Source organism: Hemitrygon akajei, chromosome 9 (genome assembly GCF_048418815.1).
Source record: "Hemitrygon akajei chromosome 9, sHemAka1.3, whole genome shotgun sequence".
In the NCBI taxonomy this organism is placed as follows: Eukaryota; Metazoa; Chordata; class Chondrichthyes; order Myliobatiformes; family Dasyatidae; genus Hemitrygon; species Hemitrygon akajei.
Window position 1 is genome coordinate 167354361 of NC_133132.1, and position 24217 is coordinate 167378577.

Consider the following 24217-nt stretch of genomic DNA (forward strand, 5'->3'; position numbering starts at 1 on the left):
GCAGAGCGGCAAGCACCAGATAGACATTCTGTAATGATCAATAAAATAATTGCTTTGAATCAAATAACCTTGCCTGGTGTTTCAAGGCTGGGTGTATAATATAACGTACAGTACTATGCAAAAGCCTTAGCCACCCTAGCCATATATATATGTGCCCAAGACTTTTGCACCGTACTGTAGCTCTAGAATTTATTCACCTAATCATTTATCCTCTTTCTAATTTTAATTTTCTTTGATTCTAAACATGCATAATCTAGTAAAATTCTAGCTATGTACCACTCTGTACAGTACAAATGTAAGCAGAACCATCAAAGATTGTAGCAGCACATACAAAATGCTAGAGGAACTCAAAAGAGTCAGTCGACATGTGTAAAAGAAATAAACAGTCGATGTTTCGGGCCATGACTCGCCAGTGGGACTGGAAAGGAAAGGGGAAGGAGCCAGAATTAAAAGGTGAGTGCATGAGAAGGATTACAAACTGGAAGGCGATAGGTGAAGCCAACTGGATGGGGGAGGGAGGATGAAGAGAGAAGCTGGGAAGTGATAGGAGGGAAAGCTGAAAGGCTGAAGAGGGTGGAATCTGATGGGAGAGGAGAGTGGACCATGGGAGATAGGGAGGAAGGATGGGCACCGAGGGGAGGGGGTAGGCAAGAGAGGAGAAAAGGTAAGAGGGGAGACAGAGTGAGGAATGAAAGAGGAGGGATGGGGAAGGGGATCAGCTGTTGTGTTCATTATTGAGGGATAGTGTAGGCACAACAGATGGCCAGCCTGCAAGATAATCAACTGACTTCATCCCCCCTTCTCCACCCATCTAGCTTCTCTTATCACCTACGAGCTTGTACTCCCCCCCCCTCTTCCCCCTGCTTCTTATCCTGGCTACTTCCCCCCTTTCCTTTCCAGTCCTGATGAAGGGCCTTGGCCTGAAATATTGACCGCTTATTCCCCTCTGGAGACGCTGCCGGACTTGCTGAGTTCCTCCAGCATTTTGATGTGTTTCTCTGGATTTCCAACGTCAGCAGAATCTCTTGTATTTCATGATCAGCAAGACCAAATGAGCTCAGAGTAGGAGAGAAAAATGAATATTTTATAGGTAACCGTAAATTATCAGACTCCGATGATTTCATTACCTGAGGCATAAGGTTTATGTTCAGTAACCGTGCCACTGAAATGCTAACTTCTGATGTAGCAGCTCCAATAACTGCCTTAACCGCTGGCAGGTAATCGGTATAATTACAGTGAACTTCAATGCAGTTATCTGAAGAGTTGGCTTTGGAAAGGAACTTCAGGACTGCCCTCAATGCCATCGTGGGTTCCGTACAGGTGTCATATATTTTGTATCCTAGCTTGATTCCAGGTAACAGAGTCGAATTGTTTATCATCTCTATGGAGTGGATCATGGCAAGAATTTTCACCAGACCTCGCACGTCAAACCTGAAGATCAGAGAGGAAAGTGAAGAGAAATAAAGATGACTAAATTATGCAGTAGGCATACGTTAATGTTAGTATAATCACTGTTCCCTCTGAGCTGCGCAGGTCCGCGGCCGCACAGTAACTGAAATGCTCCAGCGCATGTAGTCTTTGTTGTTGTGCGGCTGGAATTCCCTTTCATATATAATGGCAATATAACTTTGAAATTATGCTAATATAATTTCAAAGCAGGGTAGACCAAGGAGAATCGGTTGATGTTCTGTAATTGGGTTTTCAGAAGGCCTTTGACAAGGTGCTGCACATGAGGCTACTTAACAAGTTAAGAGCCCCTGGTATTACAGGAATGATTCTAGCATGGAATTTTTATGTTATATGTCAGTGATTCAGATGATGGAAAATTGATGGCTTTGTTACGAAGTTTGTGGATGATATGAAGATAGGTAGAGGCTGGTAGTTTTGAGGAAGTAAAGAGACTACAGAAGGTCTTAGACAGATTAAGAGAATGGGCAAAGAAGTGACAGATGAAATACAGTGTCAGGAAGTGTATGGTCATGCACTTTAGTAAAAGAAATAAAAGGGTAGACTATTTTCTAAATTCAAATAAAGTTCAAAAATCTGAGGTGCAAAGAAACTTGGGAGTCTTTCTGCAGGATTCCCTAAAAGTTAATTTGCTGGTTGAGCCTATGGTGAGGAAGGCAAATGAGATGTTAGCATTCATTTCAAGGGGACTAGAATATAAAAGCAAAGATGTACTGTTGAAACTTTATAAAGCGTTGGTGAGGCCTCACATGGAGTATTGTGAGCAAGTTTGGGCCCCTTATCTTAGAAAGGATGTGCTGAAACTGGAGCGGGCTCAAAGGAGGTTCACAAAAATGATTCCAGGATTGAATGACTTGTATTTGAAAGTGTTTGGTGCCTCTGGGCCTGTATTCTCTGGAATTCAGAAGAATGAGAGGTGACTTCATTGAAACCTGTCAAATAGTGAAAGGCTGTGATAGAGTGGATGTGGAAAGGATATTTCCTATGGTGGGAGAGTCTAAGATCAGAGGACACAACCTCAGAATAGAGGGACATTCTATGAGATGAGGAGAAATTTCTTTAACCAGAGAGTGGTGATTCTGTGCAATTTGATGCAGAGGCAGCATTGGAGGCCAAGTCTTTATATGTACTTAAGGCAGAGTTTGATAGATTCTTGATTGATCAGGGCATGAAGGGATACAGGGAGTAGGCAGGAGATTGGGGTGAGAGGAAAATTGGATCATCCATGATAAAATGGTGGAGCAGACTGAATGGGCCAAATGGTTTAATTCTGCTCCGATATCTTATGGTCTTAGAATTTTGAAATCTATGTTAATATAATTGTGAAATACCATTATGTAATTATGTATTAATGAATATAATCCACAAATTTTCTAAATATAAATGTTTACCTTTACTTTGAAACCTTTTATAGCTTTGACATATTACATTGTCAGTGTTTCAAGTTACATTACTGTTATAAATTGTAACAATAAACACAGAATGGAAGTTGGTAGTTCGTTGTTAATAAACTACAAGCCCGCTGAACGCCAATGCCAACTAGTCCAAATATTTTACTTTTATCATTGTGCCTATCAGTTGTTTTGACTATCTGACATTGTTTACTTGTCTTGTAAGTTGTGGTTTGTGTTTGTTTGATGTGTATATTACAAAAAAAATTAAAATGCAATACAGTTTACAGGCTATGTAAACTTTCATGCTAAGAGCTGTTGGTCTGTTCAGCTGTAAAACGTAGAGGGAACGTTGATTATAATCCTTGTATTGTGGACGACACAGTAATGTACAATGCCTACAACCTGAATTCAATTCCACCCATTCCTGTAAGGAGCTTGTATGTTCTCCCTGTGATGGGATGGATTTCCTCCCACATTGTAAAGACATACAGGATAATAAGTTGGGGCTAGAAGTATGCTAACACTTACAGCTCCCCCCAGCACAATCCTTGGACTGTATTGGTCGTTGAGGCAAACGGCACCTTTCACTGTATGTTTCAAAGTTCAAAGTAAATTTATTATCAAAGTAAATATATCACACCAAGTACTACCCTGGGATTCATTTTCTTGCAGGCATTCCCAGTAGATTAAAGAAATGTAATAGAATCAATGGAAAACAACACACACAAACTGACAAATTGTGAAAATCCAAAAAGAAACAAGTAATGATAATAAGTAGATAAATAACACTAAATTATTATTAAAGTACTAAAACAATGATACTACATCAATATACATGTGAAAAATAATTTTTGATCTTTTTGTTATTTCTATTTTTATTCTGATCATGAAAGCTACTTGGCCAGGATGATTATTATTCTGATCAACACAAAGAACTTCTAACTGTGCATATTCTTTCACAATCTCAAGATCTTCCAAGATGGCATCAGCAAACAACAATGGCAAATCTCTTACATTATTTATTTTTTATGCTTTCTGCCTGTTCTTCATGTCTTGTTTGTGTTACGGAAACTGTTGGACCCTGTGATGGGTAGTTTGGAACTTGATCGAATGATCTATGCTCTGCTGTGCCCGGAGATCAGAGACGTGGACCCCAAAAGGACCAAGAACATGAGCTGACTCACGGAAAAGACCAGAGGCGGGACGTGGGGGTCATGAACCACTCCATCTCGAAGTGGCGAGGCAGATTGAAACGTCGAGGTGAATGCGGAGGAGATCAGTGATTGCTCGCAACAGAGGCCGCTGGGTTGGCAGCATTCTGACCCAGTCAGCGACCTCTCCTTATGGAGCTCACCAAGGTGAATGCGGAGGGGGTCATCGATCGCTCCTGATGTAGGCCAGGTGGCCAGCGATCGTTCCCTATGGAGCCCACTGAAGTGAATGCGGAAGGAGTCAGTGATTGTACCCAATGCAGGCCAGACGGTCAGTGATCATTCCCCAAGGAGACCACCTAGGCGTTCTGAGTCACGGAAGGACTATTCAATGTTCTGACTATTCAATGTGATTGGACTGTATTTTATATTGGTCTCCTTTAGTTTTTTGGTGTTTTCTCGCTTGTGACCAATTGGCGGGTGGATGATCTATTAATTCTTTGTGCATGGGAGGGACGGGTCGACAGTTTTTGTCGTAGTTCTTTTTTGTGAGTGAGGGGGTAGGGGATTGTCATTGTCACTTCTTTCTGCAGGGGAAGGGTTGGGGATTTGTTGCTATCATCACTGTTTTTTTCCTGCAGGGGAGGGGTGGAGGATTTGATGCTATTGTTGCTGTTTTTTCTGTGGGGATGGGGTAGGGGATTTTGGGGTTCACAAATTATGTTTCTTTTTCTTTTTTTGATGTGGGGGCAGAGTTGATGCATTGTCTTTCTGTATTTCCTGGCCATCTGGAGAAGACAGATATCAGAATTGTATTGTACATGCATGCCTTAACAATAAAATCAACCTTTGAACCTTTGTTGAGTGGGCAAGTCTAGGATCAGAGAGTCCAGCCTCAGATTACAAGGATATCTGATAGAATGGAGATGAGGAGGAATTTCTTTAGTCAAAGTGTGATGAGTCTGTGGAATTCTGTGCCACAGACAGCTGTGGAGGCTAAGTCATTGGGTATATTTAAAGCTGAGGTTGATAGGTTTTTGATAAGTCGAATGTTACAGGGAGAAGGCATGAGAATGGGGTTGAGGGATAATTAATTAGCCTTGATGGAATGGCAGAGCAGACTCAATGGGCCAAATGGCCTCATTCTGCTCCTGTGTCTTACGGTTTAATTGTGGTGTGACCAAAGATACTGAGTCACTCAGGCCAGTGCCCGCTGTTGGGGCCGCTGCTACAAACGACAGGGTGTTTACTGGGCAAGGACAGTGTGGCTGAAGGCTCCAGTATTCATCGAGTAACCTAGGTGAGTCGAGTGAAAACCAGATTAAAATTAGCATTATTTATCCCATTTACATTGAAACACTCAGTAAAATGCACTGCTTGTGTCAAGAACCAATGTAGTCTGAGGATGTGCTGGGCACCTCCTGTAAGAGTCACCATACTTCTGGCGCCAACATACCCTTGCGTACAACTTACTGACCTTAAACCATACGTCTTTTGGATTATGAGAGGAAACCAGAGCAGTAAGAGGTTACTCACATGGGGAGAACAGACATATACCCTACCAACAGCGGCAGGAATCGTACCCTGATCACTGGCGCTGTGACATATACCTAACCGACAGCGGCAGAAATCGTACCCTGATCACTGGTGCTGTGACATATACCGAACCGACCGCGGCAGGAATCATACCCCGATCACTGGCAATGTGACATATACCTAACCGACAGCGGTAGGAATCATACCCTGATCACTGGCGCTGTGACATATACCCAACTGACAGCGGCAGGAATCGTACCCTGATCACTGGCGCTGTGAACATTACACCAACTGTTACACTACCATGCTGCCCCACAGGTGGTGGGTGACTGTATGAGAAGCCGGTGCAGATCAGAAGTCCTGGTTATGTGACCACTGACACCAGGCAGACAATCTATGAAGAGTATTGATAATGGCTGGAGTCATCTGCCTTGTAAAGACACTGCCCAGAAGAAGGTGATGACAAACCGCTTCTGTACAGAAATTTTCCAAGGACGATCACAGTCATGGAAAGACCACGATCGCCCGCATTATATGACACGGCACATAATGACGATGACAGCTTTTTGTTGTTTGAATTCAACACTGACCTGCTCTAAGACTCTCTGCACGACCCAGGTGCCTCTGATCTGCTGTTTAGCTATTTAAATGCTGGAGTTATTTTGTTGGCCCACAGCTCTGTCAGGTATTGTTTTTCTTTCCGTCTTCAGTACCTGTCATTGCCAGTATGTGTGACTGGTTCTACTGGTTTGTCAATCTCGTTTCTGATTTAATTCCTGGTTAGGATTTCACACTACATTTCATACATACAGTACATTTCTCATCAACCCCCCTCACCTGATGTTCTTCCTCCTTCCCATTGTCCCATGGTCCACTGTCCTCTCCTACCTTCTTCAGCTCTTTACCTTTTCCACCTATCACCTCTCAGCTTCCACCTTCATTGTCCCCTCCCCCGTCCCACCCACCTTTCCCTTCACCTTTCAACCTGCCCCGTGTGGTCCTGTCCCTCCCCTCACCTTCTTATTCTGGCTTCCTCTTTCTTCCTTCCCTGTCCTGATGAAGGGTCTTGGCCTGAAACGTCAGCTCTTTATTCCCTTCCACAGATGCTGCCGGACCTGCTGAGTTCCTCCTGCATCTTGTGTGCTGCTAATCGTTTCTTTGCTCTCTCTGGTCCTTATGCTGGCTCCCAGCTCTTTAGTTCTCAGCCTGCTCAGATCCAGAAGATGATCACTAATGAAGATATGTTAGCACGATATTAATAGGCAGCAGCCTCTCCGGACTCTGGATTTGGGGACTGCCAAACGTTATGTGGATTTTCTGGTGTAATCTGTTTTGTCATGTGCTTTTGTGATATCATTCTGGAGGAACGTTGTGTAAGGGGGTTTCTTCTTTTGTGGGTTTTTTTGTGTGTAAGGGGGTTCTTTTGTTACTGCGTATGTTAATCAAAATAGCTTCTTTGTTTTGTTAAAAGTAGGAATGCTTCTTTGTTATGATAAGTGCGTTCTCTCGCAGTTAGTTTGGGTTAAAATTACTGATATTGTGAATTGTATTCATTTGTTAACCAATTGGGATTAATGTTATTCTTTCTTCTGGGTCTGTAAGCTGATTGTTGGAGGGCATTTTGGGGAGTCGGCGTGAGGGGGAGAGAGAGGGGGCACGATGCTGTAAACCGGGCGATGGAACAGGGGTCCGAGGCCAGGAGGTTCGGCGAGGAGAGGAGACGAAGACAGACGTGCCAGGGGTGCTTGGTTGATCACTTCAGGTGGTCCTGAGCTGCGAGTCGAGGAGGTCTGAGGGGATCGAATGGTGGCCAGAAGACTTTGTTAATTGAGCTCCAACAGTTGTGCATGAAGTGGTTTGGACTTTGATAAGTTTTGGCGCCTTTTCTTTATTTTCTTTTCCTTCATATATACTGTATCATTATTAATCACTTAGTTCCAGTAAGATCTATAAAGTGTAATCACTTAATCACATATGGTGTACTGTCTGTTATTCGGCAGGGTGGGGACATCACACAGCATCCACACAAGCTGATTACGCAGTTTGACGGGGCCGAAGGCTGCTCCCCCTAGACGGAAGCGAGCTGAGCGAGCCTGAGGCGAGCCAGGGGGCTACAGTTGTTTCATTTTTTAACTGCATTGCAGTTGTGGTTTCTAAATGACAATAAACGGAAATCCAACCAATTCAATTCAATCAATCAGTTTTAAAGTAGGATGGCACGATAGCATAGTGGTTAGCACAATGTAACCCGGGTTCAAATCCAGCCGCTGCCTGCAAGGATTTTGTATGGTCTTCCTGTTGACTGTGTGAGTTTCCTCCTGATGATCCAGTTTCCTCCCATGGTCCAAAGACGTACCAGTTGGGTTGGTAGGTTAATTGGTCATTGTAATTTGTCCTGTGATTAGTCTCGGATTAAATCGGGGGGTTGCTGGGCGGTGTGGCTCAAGGGCCGGATGGGCCTATTCCATGCTGTTTTTCAATAAATAAAAAGAAATAAATATTTTTGTTGCTAAACCACAAGTCATCTTCTCTAACCCCTATTGTCCGCATCCTCTGCGTTCAGTTCCAAGAGAAGCAGGGCTCGATTCAAGTGTATTCCTTTGTTACTAAGTCTGGCATTGATCAGCCTTGTCCACACCATCCAGTGAGCTAGCACAGAGTCGCAGAGTCATTGCAAAGTGCATCACTGAAAGAGGCCCTTCGCCCATTTAGACCCTGCTGAACCGCTTACACTGCCTACTCTCACCGACCTGCATCCGGACCATAGCTCTGCAAGTCCCTGCCATCCATGTACCTATGCAAACTTTCCTTAAACATTGAAATAGAGTTTGCACTGGCAGCTGGTTCCAAGCTCTCATTACCCTCTAAGTAAAGAACGCTCCCCTTAAACTTTACAACTTTCACCCTTAACCCATGACCTCTAGTTGTCTCACCCAGCCTCAGTGGAAGAAGCCTGTTTGCATTTACCCTACGTATACCCCTCAAATGTTGTATACCTCTACCAAATCTCTATCAAAACATGTTCTGACTCCTCACAGTCCTTGCTCCAGTCTGCCATCCTTCCTTGCTTGAATGACTCGACTTGATTCTCTCTCTGACACAGTACTGTCTCTGCCCTTTTTATTAAGCATTATTTATCACATGTATAACAAACAACGACTAACGTAATAAAAGGATGGCAATTGTCAGCCTGTTTCCAGTGCCAAATAGCATGCCCACGACTTACTGACCCGTAACTCTTTGGAAACCGACTTGCACCTGAAGAAAACACACGTTGTCATGGGGAAACATACAAGCAGTGACAGGAATCGTACCCTGACCATTGGCACTGTAAAGCGTTATGGTACCATTCCCTATTAAAGTCACTGATGACATAGTATGTGGTGATGACAAAGATTATTCAACTCTCTAAACCTTTGACGGAACTACCTTCTCTCTTCCCCCTCCTGCTGTCAAGTTCCACGAGACTGAATGGACCACATTTGGAATATTGTGTTCAGTTCTGCTTGCTTCATTGTAATTATTGGGATAGAGTACCAAATAGGCTGAGTGATCCAGTGTCACCCGGTCTTCCCATCATTCTCCTTGTCATTTCTAACAATCTCCAACGCTTTCTAACATCTATGCTGTTGCTACCAGTTGACATTATCTGCATGTGATGCTCTTCAGATACCTTTGCTGGGACAAAGTCATTCACACAGATGGCCTAAAGATCTCAGACACTTAAGATTAATGCAGTAAGGGCTGACTCTCTGCATACACAAATATACCAACTATTGATTGATCAACTATACCTGTGACCATGTTTGATGTGCTAAGTAACAACATCAGTCTGGTCTGCAAGCTTCCTTGAACTCAGTCACAACGGCAGAAACCAGTGTTGTCTGGTTTGATGCAGGCCTATTAACATATCCCTGTTATCTTACGCTGATTAAATATTGGCCTACAAAACCTCACTGTTTACTCGTTTAGAACAAAAGGTCGAGAAAGGAATATTTGTTAAGAGTTTATCTTAGTCACCAACCACTCTGACCCTTTGGAAAGGTCAGAAAGCTGAGGCTGGCAATAACCATCTCGAGCCCTGGAAAGTGAATGCCTATTACAGTTCTCAACACTTCCTTCTGTCTAAGTTGTCGGCCTAATTCTCAGATATCAGACAAGCAGATGTTTCTTGACACTAAATATTGGCAAGACCAGAGCCATTGCATTCAACCCAAATGACAAACTCCACTGCCTGTTCATTGGCCTTCTATTTCTCCCAAGGTCATCATCTGAGGCTTAATTAAAAATTATTATTAACAGTAAGATGTTTTTCCAGTCCTATAGCCAGATGACCACTTTCCACTTTTATTGTCAAGATTCAAGTTTATTGATCACCCATACATGGAAACATCCAGTGCAATGCATTGATTGTATTAATAACCAACACACCCAAGGGTGTCCCTCCGGGCAGCCCACAACTGTTACTACACATTCCGCCACCAATATAGCATACCCACAATGCTCAGCAGAACGAGTCAGAGCACAATAAATGACAAACTACAACAGCATAAGCAATCCTCCCTCCCACTCACACTCATACACAGTCAGGTCTCCAACCACCAGCCTTGGGCCTGTGACTCCAGGCCTTGACCTCCCCAGCAGACTCGCAGGGATTCATTGCTGAACTTTACGCCTGTCACCCTCAAAGCCTGCCGACAATTTCCAATGTACAGCAGTGAGTGAGTGAGTGAGGCCCTCAGTTGGTCTTGGTTGACCATGGATGCTGCATCTAGCTGTCAAACGCAAGCCTGGGCAGTACGATTATGGAGAGCAAGCTGCTGCCCAAGTAGCGAGCTTCCTGTCTCCACGCATCTGATGAACCCAAAGGAACGGCAGAGACCGATAATTTGGTGCCAGCAATGTCGCAGGAGTTGCCAGTCAGTGTTGAACTCAATGTGGGACTGCCTTAGCGACTTCAGCTCCGGATTTTTCCTTGGGATTCACTCCCAAAGCCTTCCCCATGAGAGGGTATAACCACAAGGTAGTGGAGGTTTGAGATCAGAATTTTCCTTCTCCTCAATGAGCTGCCAACCACGGTTGAAGAGCCCCATCTGCCCGAAATGACTGGTTTTAATGTGCCGGTAACCTGTTTTTGCCCCTTCTCCTGTCAGTAGAAGTGGCTCCGCTGGGCTTAGTTTCTGAGTTGTTTTTGGTTGTCAGAGGCTATTTGAGACGCACCCCCTCCCGGTTATAACAACCTTAATGAACCACAAGAACACACCACAGAACAATGCAAGCAGCACCAACTAAACCAGTACAAAACAATAGATCACCAGCAAATCAAATCCCTTTACCAACCCCCACAAACACAGACAGGCCTCTAATATCACAAAAACAAACACCCTTACCACCCCTCACACACAGACAGGCCTCTAATATCAGAAAAATAAACCCCCTTACCACCCCTCACACACAGACAGGCCTCTAATATCAGAAAAACAAACCCCCTTACCACCCCTCACACACAGACAGGCCTCTAATATCAGAAAACGAACCCCCTTAACTCCCCTCACACACAGACAGGCCTCTAATATCAGAAAAACAAACCCCCTTACCACCCCCCACAAACACAGACAGACCTCCAATCTCAGGAAAATAATCCCTTTACCTCCCCCCACACACACAGACAGGCCTCTAACCCCAGCATAGGACAGGGAAGTAATTTTTGAGCCATGCAGAGCACTTGTGCAACTACTCTTGCACAAAAAACTCTGAGCACGTTGGCCTTAAATGTTCTAATGCACGCAAGAAGACACAATGGATGGGGTTGAGTAGACAACCAAAAGAACATTTCAGTCGTGACATGCCACCTCCGCAAGCTTTCTGAGGCAGCCTCCAGAATTCAATACAATCATGGCTGCTTATCTCCCTCAGAACTATATTCCCGGATTGTCCTGTTATCTATCCATACCTTGTCTTATGAGAAAACCAGAATATAAAATCAGGGATGTAACGCTGAGGCTTTATAAGGCATCGATCAGATACACTTGGCATATTGTGAGCAGTTTTGGACCTCGTAGGTTCTTGATGAGTAAGGGCTTCAAAAGTTATGGGAGAAGTCAGGAGAGTGGAGTTGAGAGGGAAAATAAATCAGCCATGATTGAATGACGCAGATGAGACTCCATGGGCTGAACATCCTAATTCTGCTCCATTCTCTTTGGTCTTAATGTCTTATGGTCATGTTGATCGTGGGTATATTGTCTTAGGTTATCATTCTCTTCCTCGTTTTCATAGCCTTCCTTCATTATATGCCGTGTCATATGATGTGGGTGATCATGGTTTTCCATGACCATGATTGTTCTCGGCAAATTTTTCTACAGAAGTGGTTTGCCATTGTCTTCTTCTTTAGAGTGTTTTTAAAAGACGGGTGACCCCAACCATTATCAATACTCTTCAGAGATTGTCAGCCTGGCATCAGTGGTCGCCTAACCAGGACTTGTGATGTCCATCAGCTGCTCATATGACAATCCACCACCTGCTCCCATGGATTCATGTGGCCCTAATCGGGGAGCTACACAGGTGCTACACCTTGTCCAAGGGTGACCTGCAGACTAGCAGAGGGAAGGAGCGCGTTACACCTCCTCTGGTAGAGACGTATCTACAGTCTGCTACCAAGTCGGTATTCATGTCATTCACCCTCATTCACAAAAGTAAGCCACAGGGTTTCAAAGAAGCATTCTCAACCAAAATTTAATTTAGTACCAAAGAAGACATAACAGGTCAGATGATCAATAACTTCATGGAAAAATATGGCTCTATGACTGATCTTCAGGCTGGAGTGAAATGGTAAATCAGTAAAGTTCGGCGTGAGTGGTATTCTGTAGCTGTGCTTCTGGTCAATAAACAAGGGAGGTGCCAGTGATGTACTGAAGAAAACTGGGGCGCAGAGGAGCTCAGAGTTCGATGAACCCAGAGAGCTGTGAGATTGAAAATGACCACAGAAATATACTGAGAAGGATCCATTAAAGGATTTGAGGACAAAGATGAGTATTTTAAAAATTTCCCTCCACTCTTCTCTATTCCCCACACTGGCCTCTTAACCTCTCCTATTAGATTTTATCTTCTCCAGCCATTGATCTTTCCCACCCACCTGGCTTCCCCAATCACTCTCCAGCTGGTCTCCTTCCCCTCCCCCCACCTTTTTATTCTGGTGCCTTCCCCCTTCCTTTCTAGTCCTGAAAAGCAGTCTTGGCCTGAAGGGCAACTTTGAGTTCCTCCAGCATTTTGTGTGTGTGTGTGCATGCGTTGCTTTGGATTTCTAGTATCTGCAAAATTTCTTGTGTTTGTTAAGTATTTTGCCAGTAGCGATGACAGCATTAATTATAAAGACGGAAAACAGGCAAAGTTGGTAGAGTCAGGAAAAGCCCCAGACCCAAATCTTTTACACTTAAGCACCTCTGAAATGGATTCAAAATCCATTTCGTTTCATCAAACTAACGAACAATAACATGCAGACAAAGCTTGGGATAGTTATGCTGAGCTTTTACGTTGCAGATTTAATATCACTGAAATACGTCATCAACAACAAATTTCATGACATATGTCAGTGATTTCCTGGACGCAACATATTGATGCAACTACAAAGAAGGCATGACAGTGGCAACATTTCATTAGAGTTTGAGGAGCTTTGGAATCTCACCAAAGACTCTCAAATTACTACAGAGGTACCGTGGAGAGCATTTTAACGAACTGCATCACCAGCTGGTATGGGAGGCCCACTGCACAGGTTAGAAATAAGCTGCAGAGAGTTGTAAAATCAGCGGCTCCATCCTGAGCACTAACCTCCTTAGTAACCAGGAGAACGGTGCCTCAAAAAGGTGGCAACCATCATTAAGGACCACCCAGGTCATGCCTTGTTCTCATTGCTACCATCAGGAAGCAGGTTCTGGAGCCTGAAGGGACACACTCAATGATTCAGGAACAGCTTCTTCCCCTTCTGAATGAGCCCATGAACACCACCTCACTATTTTTTGTACTATTTATTTAATTTAACTACTTATATACTCATATTCATGTTTTTTATGCTATTATTTTGTATTGCATTGTACCGCTGCTGCGGGGACAACAAATTTCATAACATATGCCGATGATATTAAACCTGATTCTAATTCTGACTCTAAAGCTCCATGGTAAATCACGCATAGGTGTGTAGATATAATACTGAAGCATGTACCTTTGCTGCTAATTAAAAGCTTTAATCCGATCCTGGGAAGGCTCTACTGAAGGAGGTGTAAGACGCTCCTTCCCTCCGCTGGCCTGCGGGTCACCCTTGGGCAAGGTGTAGCAACGGCTTAGCCCCTCCACCCTGATCAGGGTCACATGAAGTCATGGGAGCAGGTGGTGGATGGTCGTATGAGCAGCTGGAGCATACTACAAGATCCTGGTTATGTGACCACTGACACCAGGTAGACAATCTCTGAAGAGTATTGACAATGGCTGGTGGTGGTGGGGGGGGGGGTGTCACCTGTCTTATAAAGACACTGCCCAGAAGGAACCAATGACAAACCAGTTCTGAAGAAAAAATTGCCAACAACAATCATGGTCAAAGACTATGATCGTCCACGCCATACGATACGGCTCATAATGATGATGTCATACGGTATGGCACGTAATGATCATGATGAGGATGATGAGTAGGATCACAGCTAATATGTTCCCCATCTAATTGTGTTGTCAGGGGAAGACTAAATATCTATGAGCGTTAAATGAATCTTTGCAGCTTTGATCTGAATTTTGTAATCTTATAAACTGCCCAGTGCATTACTGGCACCAGCCTACTTCCCATCAAGGACATTTATACAGAAAGGTGCCAGAAAAGGGTATTAATATCATGAAGGATCCCAGCCACCCTGCTCATGGACTGTTCATCCCACTCCCATCAGGGAGGAGGTTACGTGGCATCCACGACAGGACCACCAGACTCAAAAACAGTTACATTCCAAAAGCAGTATGACATCTCCACCCACTAACCCACACCTCCACACCTTGAACTACCACGACATTATCATCTCCTGTCAGAGTCACCTTATATACAGGCTCTCCTGTGCCGAGTGTCACTTTATGGATATACAATTAATCTAAGTATATAAGCTGTCTTATGTATTTATATTTATTGTAGTTTTTTAATTATTGTGCGCTTTATCTTATTGCATTTTCTTTTTGTGCCGCATCGGATCTGGAGTAACAAATATTTTGTTCCCTTTCACACATGTGTACTAGAAATGACATTAAACACACAAAATGCTGGAGGAACTCAGCAGGTCAGGCAGCATCTACGGAAAAGAGTAAACGGTTGACGTTTCGGGCCGAGACCCTCAATCTGTGTGTGTTGCTGTGGATTTCCTGCATTTGCAGATTTTCTCATGATTGTTTCTATTATAAAGGCAGAATTATTTCCTTGACTTAACACATTAAATAATCAATAGACAGATTTAATTTGTATTACTAACTCTAAAAGAGATGATAGGAATTCTACTAAATTACTTGTGTTACAGAATATACTACCATGGTCAATGTCACCTCTCCCCTCTTCACTACAAGAAAAAAAGTAAGATAGAAAATAAACTTGTATCACTTACCTTATTTTATGCCATTTATTAATTCATGAATTACTTGTAAAATTTAAACCGATGGCTTCATATGCCATATAGACTTTAGTTAACTTAAAATGCCTTTGATAATATTTTAAATCAGTCACTCACCCTTTGCAAGTTTGACCCTCTGGTTTTTTGGCATCCAGTTCATTTGCAATCTTCACATGTACTGGGAAGAGACCTCCAATCATGATATCACCTGGAGACCAGACCTGGTAAGATTCATACATAGTTTTGCAGGTACTTGGTGCTTTGGTCGATGAGGCATGCACCACAAACAAGACAAGAATTAGAAATGCCATTATGGAAAATTTTGCCATTTTCTTTCTAATTGGAGCGGTTAGCTCGGGTAGTGATTACCTTCACAGAGTTCACAAGTTCCTGGTATCTCATGGTTACATAGAAAATCATGTCGTAAGTATTTAACCACACCCTATTTAAATCTGTTTTAGCTTCTCCTGTTGGTTTGGTAGGTGATTTCCTGGATTGCAGAAACACTATCGGTGTCAATCAAACGAGCTCGGTGGATTCGCATTATGCAGGCATTAAATTATGATTTCATATTATGTTTCACTCAGTTGTTCTTAGGCTGATAAATATTCAACATTAAATGAGGAACAAATTCTCCATAAGTGGACAGGACCACAAAGATATGAAGTGAATTGTGAAGCCATGTTTACTCAGGCTTAGGCACAGAGTTGCAAAAAGCTGGACAGGGTTCTAAACTCAGCTGGTTCCATCAGGACTGCTTCTTTCCAGCTCTCATCAGACGGTTGTGAGAGTGTGGAACGAACTGTTGGCACAAGTCATGAATGCAAGCTCAATTGCAAAATTTAAGAGAAGTTTGGGTAGGTACATGGATGGTAGGGGTATGGAGGGCTATGATCCTGGTGGAGGTCAATGGAGTAGGCAGTTTAAATGGCTCAGTACAGACTAAATGAGCTGAAGGGTTTGTTTCTGTGTTATGGCTTTATCACTCTATGGCACTATCCTCCTCAGCATCGAGGACAACTTCAAAAGGCGATGCCTCAGAAAGGTGGCATCCACCATTAAGGAACCCCCCCACCCAGCCGGGACATGCTCTCTTCTCATTGCTGCTATCGAGGAGGAAGTACAAGAGCCTAAAGCCACACACTCAACATTTTAGGAACAGGTTCTTCAGATTCCTAAACAGACAATGAACCTCACAATTTTTGCAGTACTTATTCAATTTATCTAATACTTATTGTAGTTTACAGTTTTTTTATGTGTTGCACTGTATTTCTTGGGTATTTAGCTCCCAATGAAACACAGGCCATTGATGACCTCCCGTCTCCATTGTCTAAAGTCGAGTTCATCAATGTTTCTGTAATCCAGTGTACAGGGGATTGGCCAGTACAGCTTCACCTGCTGGCCGGGCTTACCCATTTCCCCCTCTCCTGACGGGGACATTGAGTTAGACACTGCTCTACACTGCTGCTGCAAAAACAACAAATTTCACAACGTATGTCAATTGTAATAAGCCCAATTTTGATCTTGTTTCTGACTCTGGACTATTGGGGTCTAATTAGCAGAAAAAAACTCATTTGGGACTTGTCAATAAGAAGAGGGATGGCTGTTTTGATAATGTTTAAATGAGCTGTTATCACTAGTGTTGAAATATAACACTGTGCACGTATATATAGTTAGTTTGCCCGAGACTTTTTCACAGATCTGTAAAAATTTTACGTATTGCACTGTACTGCTGCCACAAAAAATACACGTTTCATGACATATGTGAGGGATGATAAACTTGATTCTGATATGGGTCTCTATTGTGGACAGAGAGTGGGAAGGGGGTAGGGAGGGGGGAATCATGGTTGGGAAATGGGAAGGGAAAGGGGAGAGAGTAGGAAGGACCAGAGAGACATTCTGTAATGATCAATAAGCCAATTGTTTGGAATCAAATGACCTTGCCTGGTGTCTCAGGGCTGGTTATATCTGCACCCATGCCACCCACCTGCTGCTGGCTCTCCTTCTCTGCCACCTATCCCACAACCCTCCCATGAGGCTTCATCCTCGCCATTCCCAACATCCTTTGATCCCTTTACAAACTTGTTCTCTGCTCCACGTTGACCAGTACAATATGGTGCAAAAGTCTTAGGCATGCTAGCTATATGTATGTGCCTAAGACTTTCGTTACAGTACTGTATGTGCTTAACGTGTCATGGATATTTTATCAGTCAGCCGATTATCCACCAGTAGCTGACAGTTTTATAGTTGTTTTCTATAAAAAGGGCCTATACTGTGCTGTACTATTCTATGTTCCATATTCTATGTTCTATGTAATCTCGGGATTACTGTCTGTGCCACGCAACAGTGAGAATAAGAATAGGATGAGGTGGAGGATAAATGCATGGCTGAGGGATTGGAGCAGGGGACAGGGATTCCGATTTCTGGATCATTGGGACCTCTTCTGGGGCAGGTGTGATCTGTACAAAAAGGACGAGTTGCACTTGAATCTGAGGCGGACCATTATCCTAGTGGGGAGTTTGCTAAGGCTACTGGGGAGAGTTTAAACTAGAATTGTTGGGGGAGTGGGAACCGAACTGAAGAGACTGGGGAAGAGTATGGTTGACTCACAAATAGAGAAATCTTGTAGACAGTATGAGAGGGAGGATAGGCAGGTGATAGAGAAGGGATGAGCTCAGATCGATGGTTTGAGATTTGTCTATTTTAAGGCAAGGAGTATTGTGAACAAAGCAGATGAGCTTAGAGCGCGGATCAGTACTTGGAGATATGATGTGGTGGCCATTACAGAGACTTGGATGGCTCAGGGACAAGAATGGTTACTTCAAGTGCCGGGTTTTTGATGTTTCAGAAAGGACAGGGAGGGAGGCAAAAGAGGTGGGGGCATGGCACTGTTGATCAGAGATAGTGTCACGGCTACAGAAAAGGTGGATGCCATGGCAAGATTGTCTATGGAGTCTCTGTGGGTGGAGGTTAGGAACAGGAAGGGGTCAATAACTTTACAGGGTGTTTTTTATAGGCTGCCCAATAGTAACAGGGATATCAAAGAGCAGATAGGGAAACAGATCCTGGAAAGGTGTAATAATAACAGAGTTGTCGTGATGGGAGATTTTAATTTCCCAAATATCAATTGGCACCTCCCTAGAGCAGGGGTTTAGATGAGGTGGAGTTTGTTAGGTGTGTTCAGGAAGGTTTCTTGACACAATATGTAGATAAGCCCATAAGAGGAGAGACTGTACTTGATCTGGTATTGGGAAATGAGCCTGGTCAGGTGTCAGATCTCTCAGTGGGAGAGCATTTTGGAGATAATGATCATAATTCTATCTCCTTTACAATAGCATTGGAGAGAGATAGGAACAGACAAGTTAGAAAAGCGTTTAACTGGAATAAAGGGAAATATGAGCTATCAGGCAGGAAATCGGGAGATTAAATTGGGAACAGATGTTCTCAGGGAAATGTACGGAAGAAATATGGCAAATGTTCAGGGGATATTTGTGTGGAGTTCTGCAGAGGTACGTTCCAATGAGACAGGGAAGTTATGGTAGGATACAGAAAGGCTGTAATAAATCTAGACAAGAAGAAAAGAAAAGCTTACAAAACTTTCAGAGAGCTGGGCAATGTAGACATCTAGAAAATTACAAGGCGAACAGGATGGAGCTTAAGAAGGAAATTAGGAGAGCTAGAAGAGGCCATGGGAAGGCCTTGGCATAAGGAACACCCCAAGGCATTCTACAAGTATGTGAAGTGCAGGAGGATAAGACGTGAAAGAATAGGACCTATCAAGTATGACAGTGGGAAAGTGTGTATGGAACCAGAGGAAATAGCAGAGGTACTTAATGAATACTTTACTTCAGTATTCACTATGGAAAAGGATCTTGGTGATTGTAGTGATGACTTGCAGCAGACTGAAAAGCTTGAGCATGTAGATATTAAGAAAAAGGATGTGCTGGAGATTTTGGAAAGCATCAAGTTGGATAAATCACCATGATCAGACAAGTCGTACCCCAGGCTACTGTGCGAGGTGAGGGAGGAGATTGCTGAGCCTCTGGCAATGATCTTTGCATCATCAATGGGGATGGGAGTGGTTCCGGAGAATTAGAGGGCTGCGGATGTTGTTCCTTTATTCAAGAAAGGGAGTAGAGATAGCCCAGGAAATTACAGGCCAGTGAGTCTTACTTCAGTGGTTGGTAAGTTGATGGTGTTACGAATGTGCCACAACTCTGAGGGGCCGAACGGTACAAAGTCGCCCCCTCCTTTTTGAGAATTGCAAGATCGCTATTAATTCGGGTCTGGGACCCAGGAAATGAGAGAGAATCCACAAGATTTGGAATGTGTCCTGGCCTCAGCGAAACAAAGCCACTGATAACGGCTATTGTCTCTTGGAGACGGAATTGTGTATTGAGTACTGTACTATTCATTGAAGCCCTCAGGGGACGACCAGAGTGGGCTGGTTGAGGGATTGCATCATCCCAACCTGATTGACATCTGAGACCCCGTGAGTAAGGATAAAAGAGGAAATGGGGAACAACCCCTTTAGACGCACCAGGAGAAACGCTAGAAATCCCGTGACAGCGTTTAATAGCGACAGCCGGTGGGGGGCTCGTGTGCATCCTTCCCTTGCCTGGGATTGGCGGGCTCGCCACGGAAGAACGGCTTAGCTAAAGGAGAGGCCACAAGTGAACGGCCACACCAACGGGACTCCCAACGGATCAAAATCATAAAAGGAAAGCCGGCCATTGAAAACCCAGCGGTCCCCAAAGGCTGCAGCCTGCATGAACTGAGTGACTTTTATATTTCCATCGGACAATTCATTATCCCCTAGACAACGAAAGAGCTTATTTCGTATTGATTATTATTATACCCGCACTTTTAGATTTAGTATTGACGACGTATATTATCTGTATATTTGCATTGATATGATTTTTTTTGTATTTTTACTAATAAATACTGTTAAAAATAGTACCATCAGACTTCAACGGACCTCTTTATCTTTGCTGGTAAGTGACCCAGTTACGGGGTTCGTAACAATGGAGAAGATCCTGAGAAGCAGGATTTATGAACATTTGGAGAGGTATAATATGATTAGGAGTAGTCAGCATGGCTTTGTCAAGGGCAGGTTGTGCCTTACGAGCCTGATTGAATTTTTTTGAGGATGTGACTAAACACATTGATGAAGGAAGAGCAGTAGATGTAGTGTATATGGATTTCAGCAAGGCATTTGATAAGGTACCCCATACAAGGCTATTGAGAAAGTAAGGAAGCATGGTATCCAAGGGAACATTGTTTTGTGGATCCAGAACTGGCTTGCCCACAGAAGGAAAAGTGTGGTTGTAGATGGGTCATATTCTCATGGAGGTTGGTGACCAGTGGTGTGCCTCAGGGATCTGTTCTGGGACCCCTACTGTTTGTGATTTTTATAAATGACCTGGATGAGGAAGTGAAGGGATGGGTTAGAAAGTTTGCTGATGACACAAAAGTTGGAGGTATTGTGGGTAGTGTGGAGAGCTGTCAGAGGTTACAGAGAGACATTGATAGGATGCAAAACTGGGCTGAGAAGTGGCAGATGGAGTTCAACCCAGATAAGTGTGAAGTGGTTCATTTTGGTAGGTCAAATATGATGGCAGAATATAGTATAGTGGTAAGACTCTTGGCAGTGTGGAGGATCAGAGGGATCTTGGGGTCCGAGTCTATAGGACACTCAAAGCAGCTGCACAGGTTGACTCTGTAGTTAAGAAGGCATACGTTGCATTAGCCTTCATCAATTATGGGATTGAGTTTAAGAGCCAAGAGGTAATGTTGCAGCTATATAGGACACTGGTCAGACCCCACTTGGAGTACTGTACTCAGTTCTGGTTGCCTCACTACAGGAAGGATGTGGAATCCATAGAAAAGGTGCAGAGGGGATTTACAAGGATGTTGGCTGAATTGGGGAGCATGCCTTATGAAAACAAGTTGAGTGAACTCGGCCTTTTCTCCTTGGAGTGACGGAGGATGAGAGGTGACCTGATAGAGGTGTATAAGATGATGAGAGGCATTGATCGTGTGGATAGTCAGGGGCTTTTTCCCAGGGCTGAAATTGCTGCCACAAGAGGGCCCAGGTTTAAGGCGCTGGGGAGTAGGTACAGAGGAGATGTCAGGTGTAAGGTTTTTACTCAGAGAGTGGTGAGTGCGTGGAATGGGCTGCCGGCAACGGTTGTGGAGACGGATACGACAGGGTCTTTTAAGAGACTTTTGAATAGGTACATGGAGCTTAGAAAAATAGAGGGCTATGGGTAAGCCTAGTAATTTTTAAGGTAGGGACATGTTCGGCTCAACTTTGTGGGCCGAAGGGCCTGTATTGTGCTGTAGGTTTTCTATGTTTCAGGCCAAGACCCTTCATCAGATCTGGAATGTCAACTATTTCCTCTTTTCCATAGACGCTGCCTGACCTGCTGAGCTCCTCCAGCATTTGGTGTGTGTTGTTTCTTGTGAAAAACATGTTTTTCCCCTCTTCCATAGACTTGTACTTCCCGACCTTTATCACAACATTCCTGTGGATTGGTTCTCTTGTAATTTCTCAGAACAATCCTGCTCTGAACTAATGCCATTTTATCTTGCAAACTAACATTTTATTTTAGCATATATCAAGGAGTAATCACATTTAACTCTTTTCTTACAGGATCATGGTGTGAGGTTGTATGATCTGAATGAGACAGTGACGTGGGAACCTAACTGTCGATCGACAAAGATCATTTATCTCTGCTAACTCCCCCCACCCCAAATTTATATGTTCGATTTACAAATGCACATTGAACCCATGAACACTACCTCACTACTTTTTTATTTCTGTTAATTTGTACTACCGTAGATGTCGGATTATAAGCCGCTACTTTTTTCCCACATTTTGAACAGCTTTGAACTCTGCGGCCTTTAATATGGTGCGGCTAATGCATGATTTTTTTCATGCCGCCAAAAACATTTTGCCTCGTAACAGTAGACCAATAAAATTGATGAGTAGTTCACAGAGGTCCAATGAAATTGTACGATAAATCAAGCGCACTTTCACAATTAAATTATTGTAAATCAATCATTTGTACTCACCCTCATCAACATGGAAAACACTCGAAGAAAAGCATTGTGCTGCCTTTATGGCAGTTATTTAGTTTATAATATTTTCGCTTAGTAATTCATTTTCTAGTTAAAGTTAGAAGTGTTTTAACTATATTTGTTTTCTGTACTACATCGCGGGATGCTATGACGTCACACCCGGTTTCGCCGCGTCTTGTGGGAAAAATGCCAGTTTGCGATAAACGGGAAGGAGGGGGGCGAGCACATTACGCGAGCGGCATTGGATCTGAGCGAACGCTGCTTTTAAGTTAAAGGCGATCAATAACTTTTCCTGGTAGGCTGCAGTATATATATTTTTTACCAGTCGTTAGGAGATATTGGAATGTTGTTCAGTAAAAAAGTATACGCAACGTATATTTAAAAGTAGCCGCGTTACAGGCACGGTTCGAAAAAAAAGCATTTGCAATATGTATTTGTTTATGTTACCATATGGATTTAATTAAAAGTTAAAAAATCCTCACGTGTAATATCTTTCTGTGTAAATATCTCATATTACAACGTGGGACACCTGCGGCCGAAAATCCGGTGCGGCCGAAAATCCGGTGCGGCCTAAAATCCGGTGCGGCCTGTACAAGTAAAAAATTGATTTTCTTTCTAAAATTAGAGCCAGCGGCTTTTAATCAGGTGCGCTCTGTAGTCCGGAATCTACGGTACTTATTTTAACTTAACTGTTAAATAGACACATATATACTTAATGTAACTCCAGTTTTTTTCTCTATATGTATTTATGATGTATTTCATTGAACTGCTGCCGTAATTTCACAACGTATGCTAATGGTAGTAAATCTGATTCTGATCCTGGTCCTGCCTGGTTAACTTTTGTCTTAATGCCTTGGGGAATTGACATAATCAAGACTATTTCATTTTAATTCCTGGCTGTAGAAATAGAGCAAGGAAGGAATGAAAATCCTCCATTTTCCATGAACGGCTTCATCATTGTATTTTTACCTTTCATTCACATCTATCCCCTCCCAGCTTCTTATTTCATCTCCTCTCCTTCTACCCACTTCTTCCCAATTCAGCCCATCGAGTCTGCTCCGCCATTCCAACATGGCTGATCCCAGATCCCACTCAACCCCATACACCTGCCTTCTTGTCACATCCTTTGATGGCATGACTGATCAGGAAGTTATCAACTTCTGCCTTAAATATACTCACGGACTTGGCTTCCACCGCAGTCTGTGGCAAAGCATTACACAGATTCACTACTCTCCGGCTAAAAAGATTCCTCCTTCCCGCTGTGGTAAATGGTCGCCCCTCAATTTTGAGGCTGTGTCCTCTAGCTCTGGATACCCCCACCAAAGGAAACATCCTCTCCACAAAAGAAAGAAAAGAAATACAAGACGATTTTATGAAAAGCTACACATAAACAGACAAAGAATGACAAACAACCAATGTGCAAAAGAAGATAAACTGTGCAAATAAAAAGTAATGCTTTTAACACGAGTTGTAAAGAGTCCTTGAAATGAGTCTGTAGTAATCAGTTCAGAGTTGTGGGGAACGAAGTTATCCACATTAATTCAGGACTCTGACAGTTGTAGGGTATTAACTCTGTGAGCCTGGTGGTGGAGGACCCAAGGCTTCTGTATCTCCCGTACAGAAGAGGCCATGGCCTGGATGGTGGGGGTCCCTGATGAACATGCTGTCTTGTAGCAGAGCTCAAATGAAATGTATTCAATGGTGGGGAGGCCTTTGACTGTGATGGACTGATTGCATCTACCACTTTCGGTAGCCTTTTCCATTCCTAGGCATTATTTTTCTTTACTTTTATTTATTTGTTGTGATACAGCATGGAATAGGCCCTTCTGGCCCTTTGAGCTGCGCCGCCCAGCAACCCCCAATTTAATCCGAGCCTAATCTTGGGACAATTTACAATGACCAAATAACCTGCCAACCAGTACGTCTTTGGTCTGTTAGAGGAAACCGGAGCACCCAGAGG

General features: G+C 43.3%; 1 protein-coding gene across 1 annotated transcript in view; it reads right to left on the reverse strand.

Annotated features, from left to right (window-relative positions):
- gprc6a (G protein-coupled receptor, class C, group 6, member A) overlaps positions 1 to 15562 on the reverse strand; it is a 33375-nt gene extending 17813 nt beyond the window's left edge. The window contains exons 1-2 of the mRNA XM_073057440.1: positions 15292 to 15562; positions 1128 to 1431 (exon numbers count right to left, since the gene is read on the reverse strand). Coding sequence (XP_072913541.1) covers positions 1128 to 1431; positions 15292 to 15503 — 516 coding nt within the window. The 5' untranslated portion in view covers positions 15504 to 15562. The remainder of the gene's footprint in view (positions 1 to 1127; positions 1432 to 15291) is intronic.
- Between the last annotated feature and the right edge of the window lie 8655 nt (positions 15563 to 24217).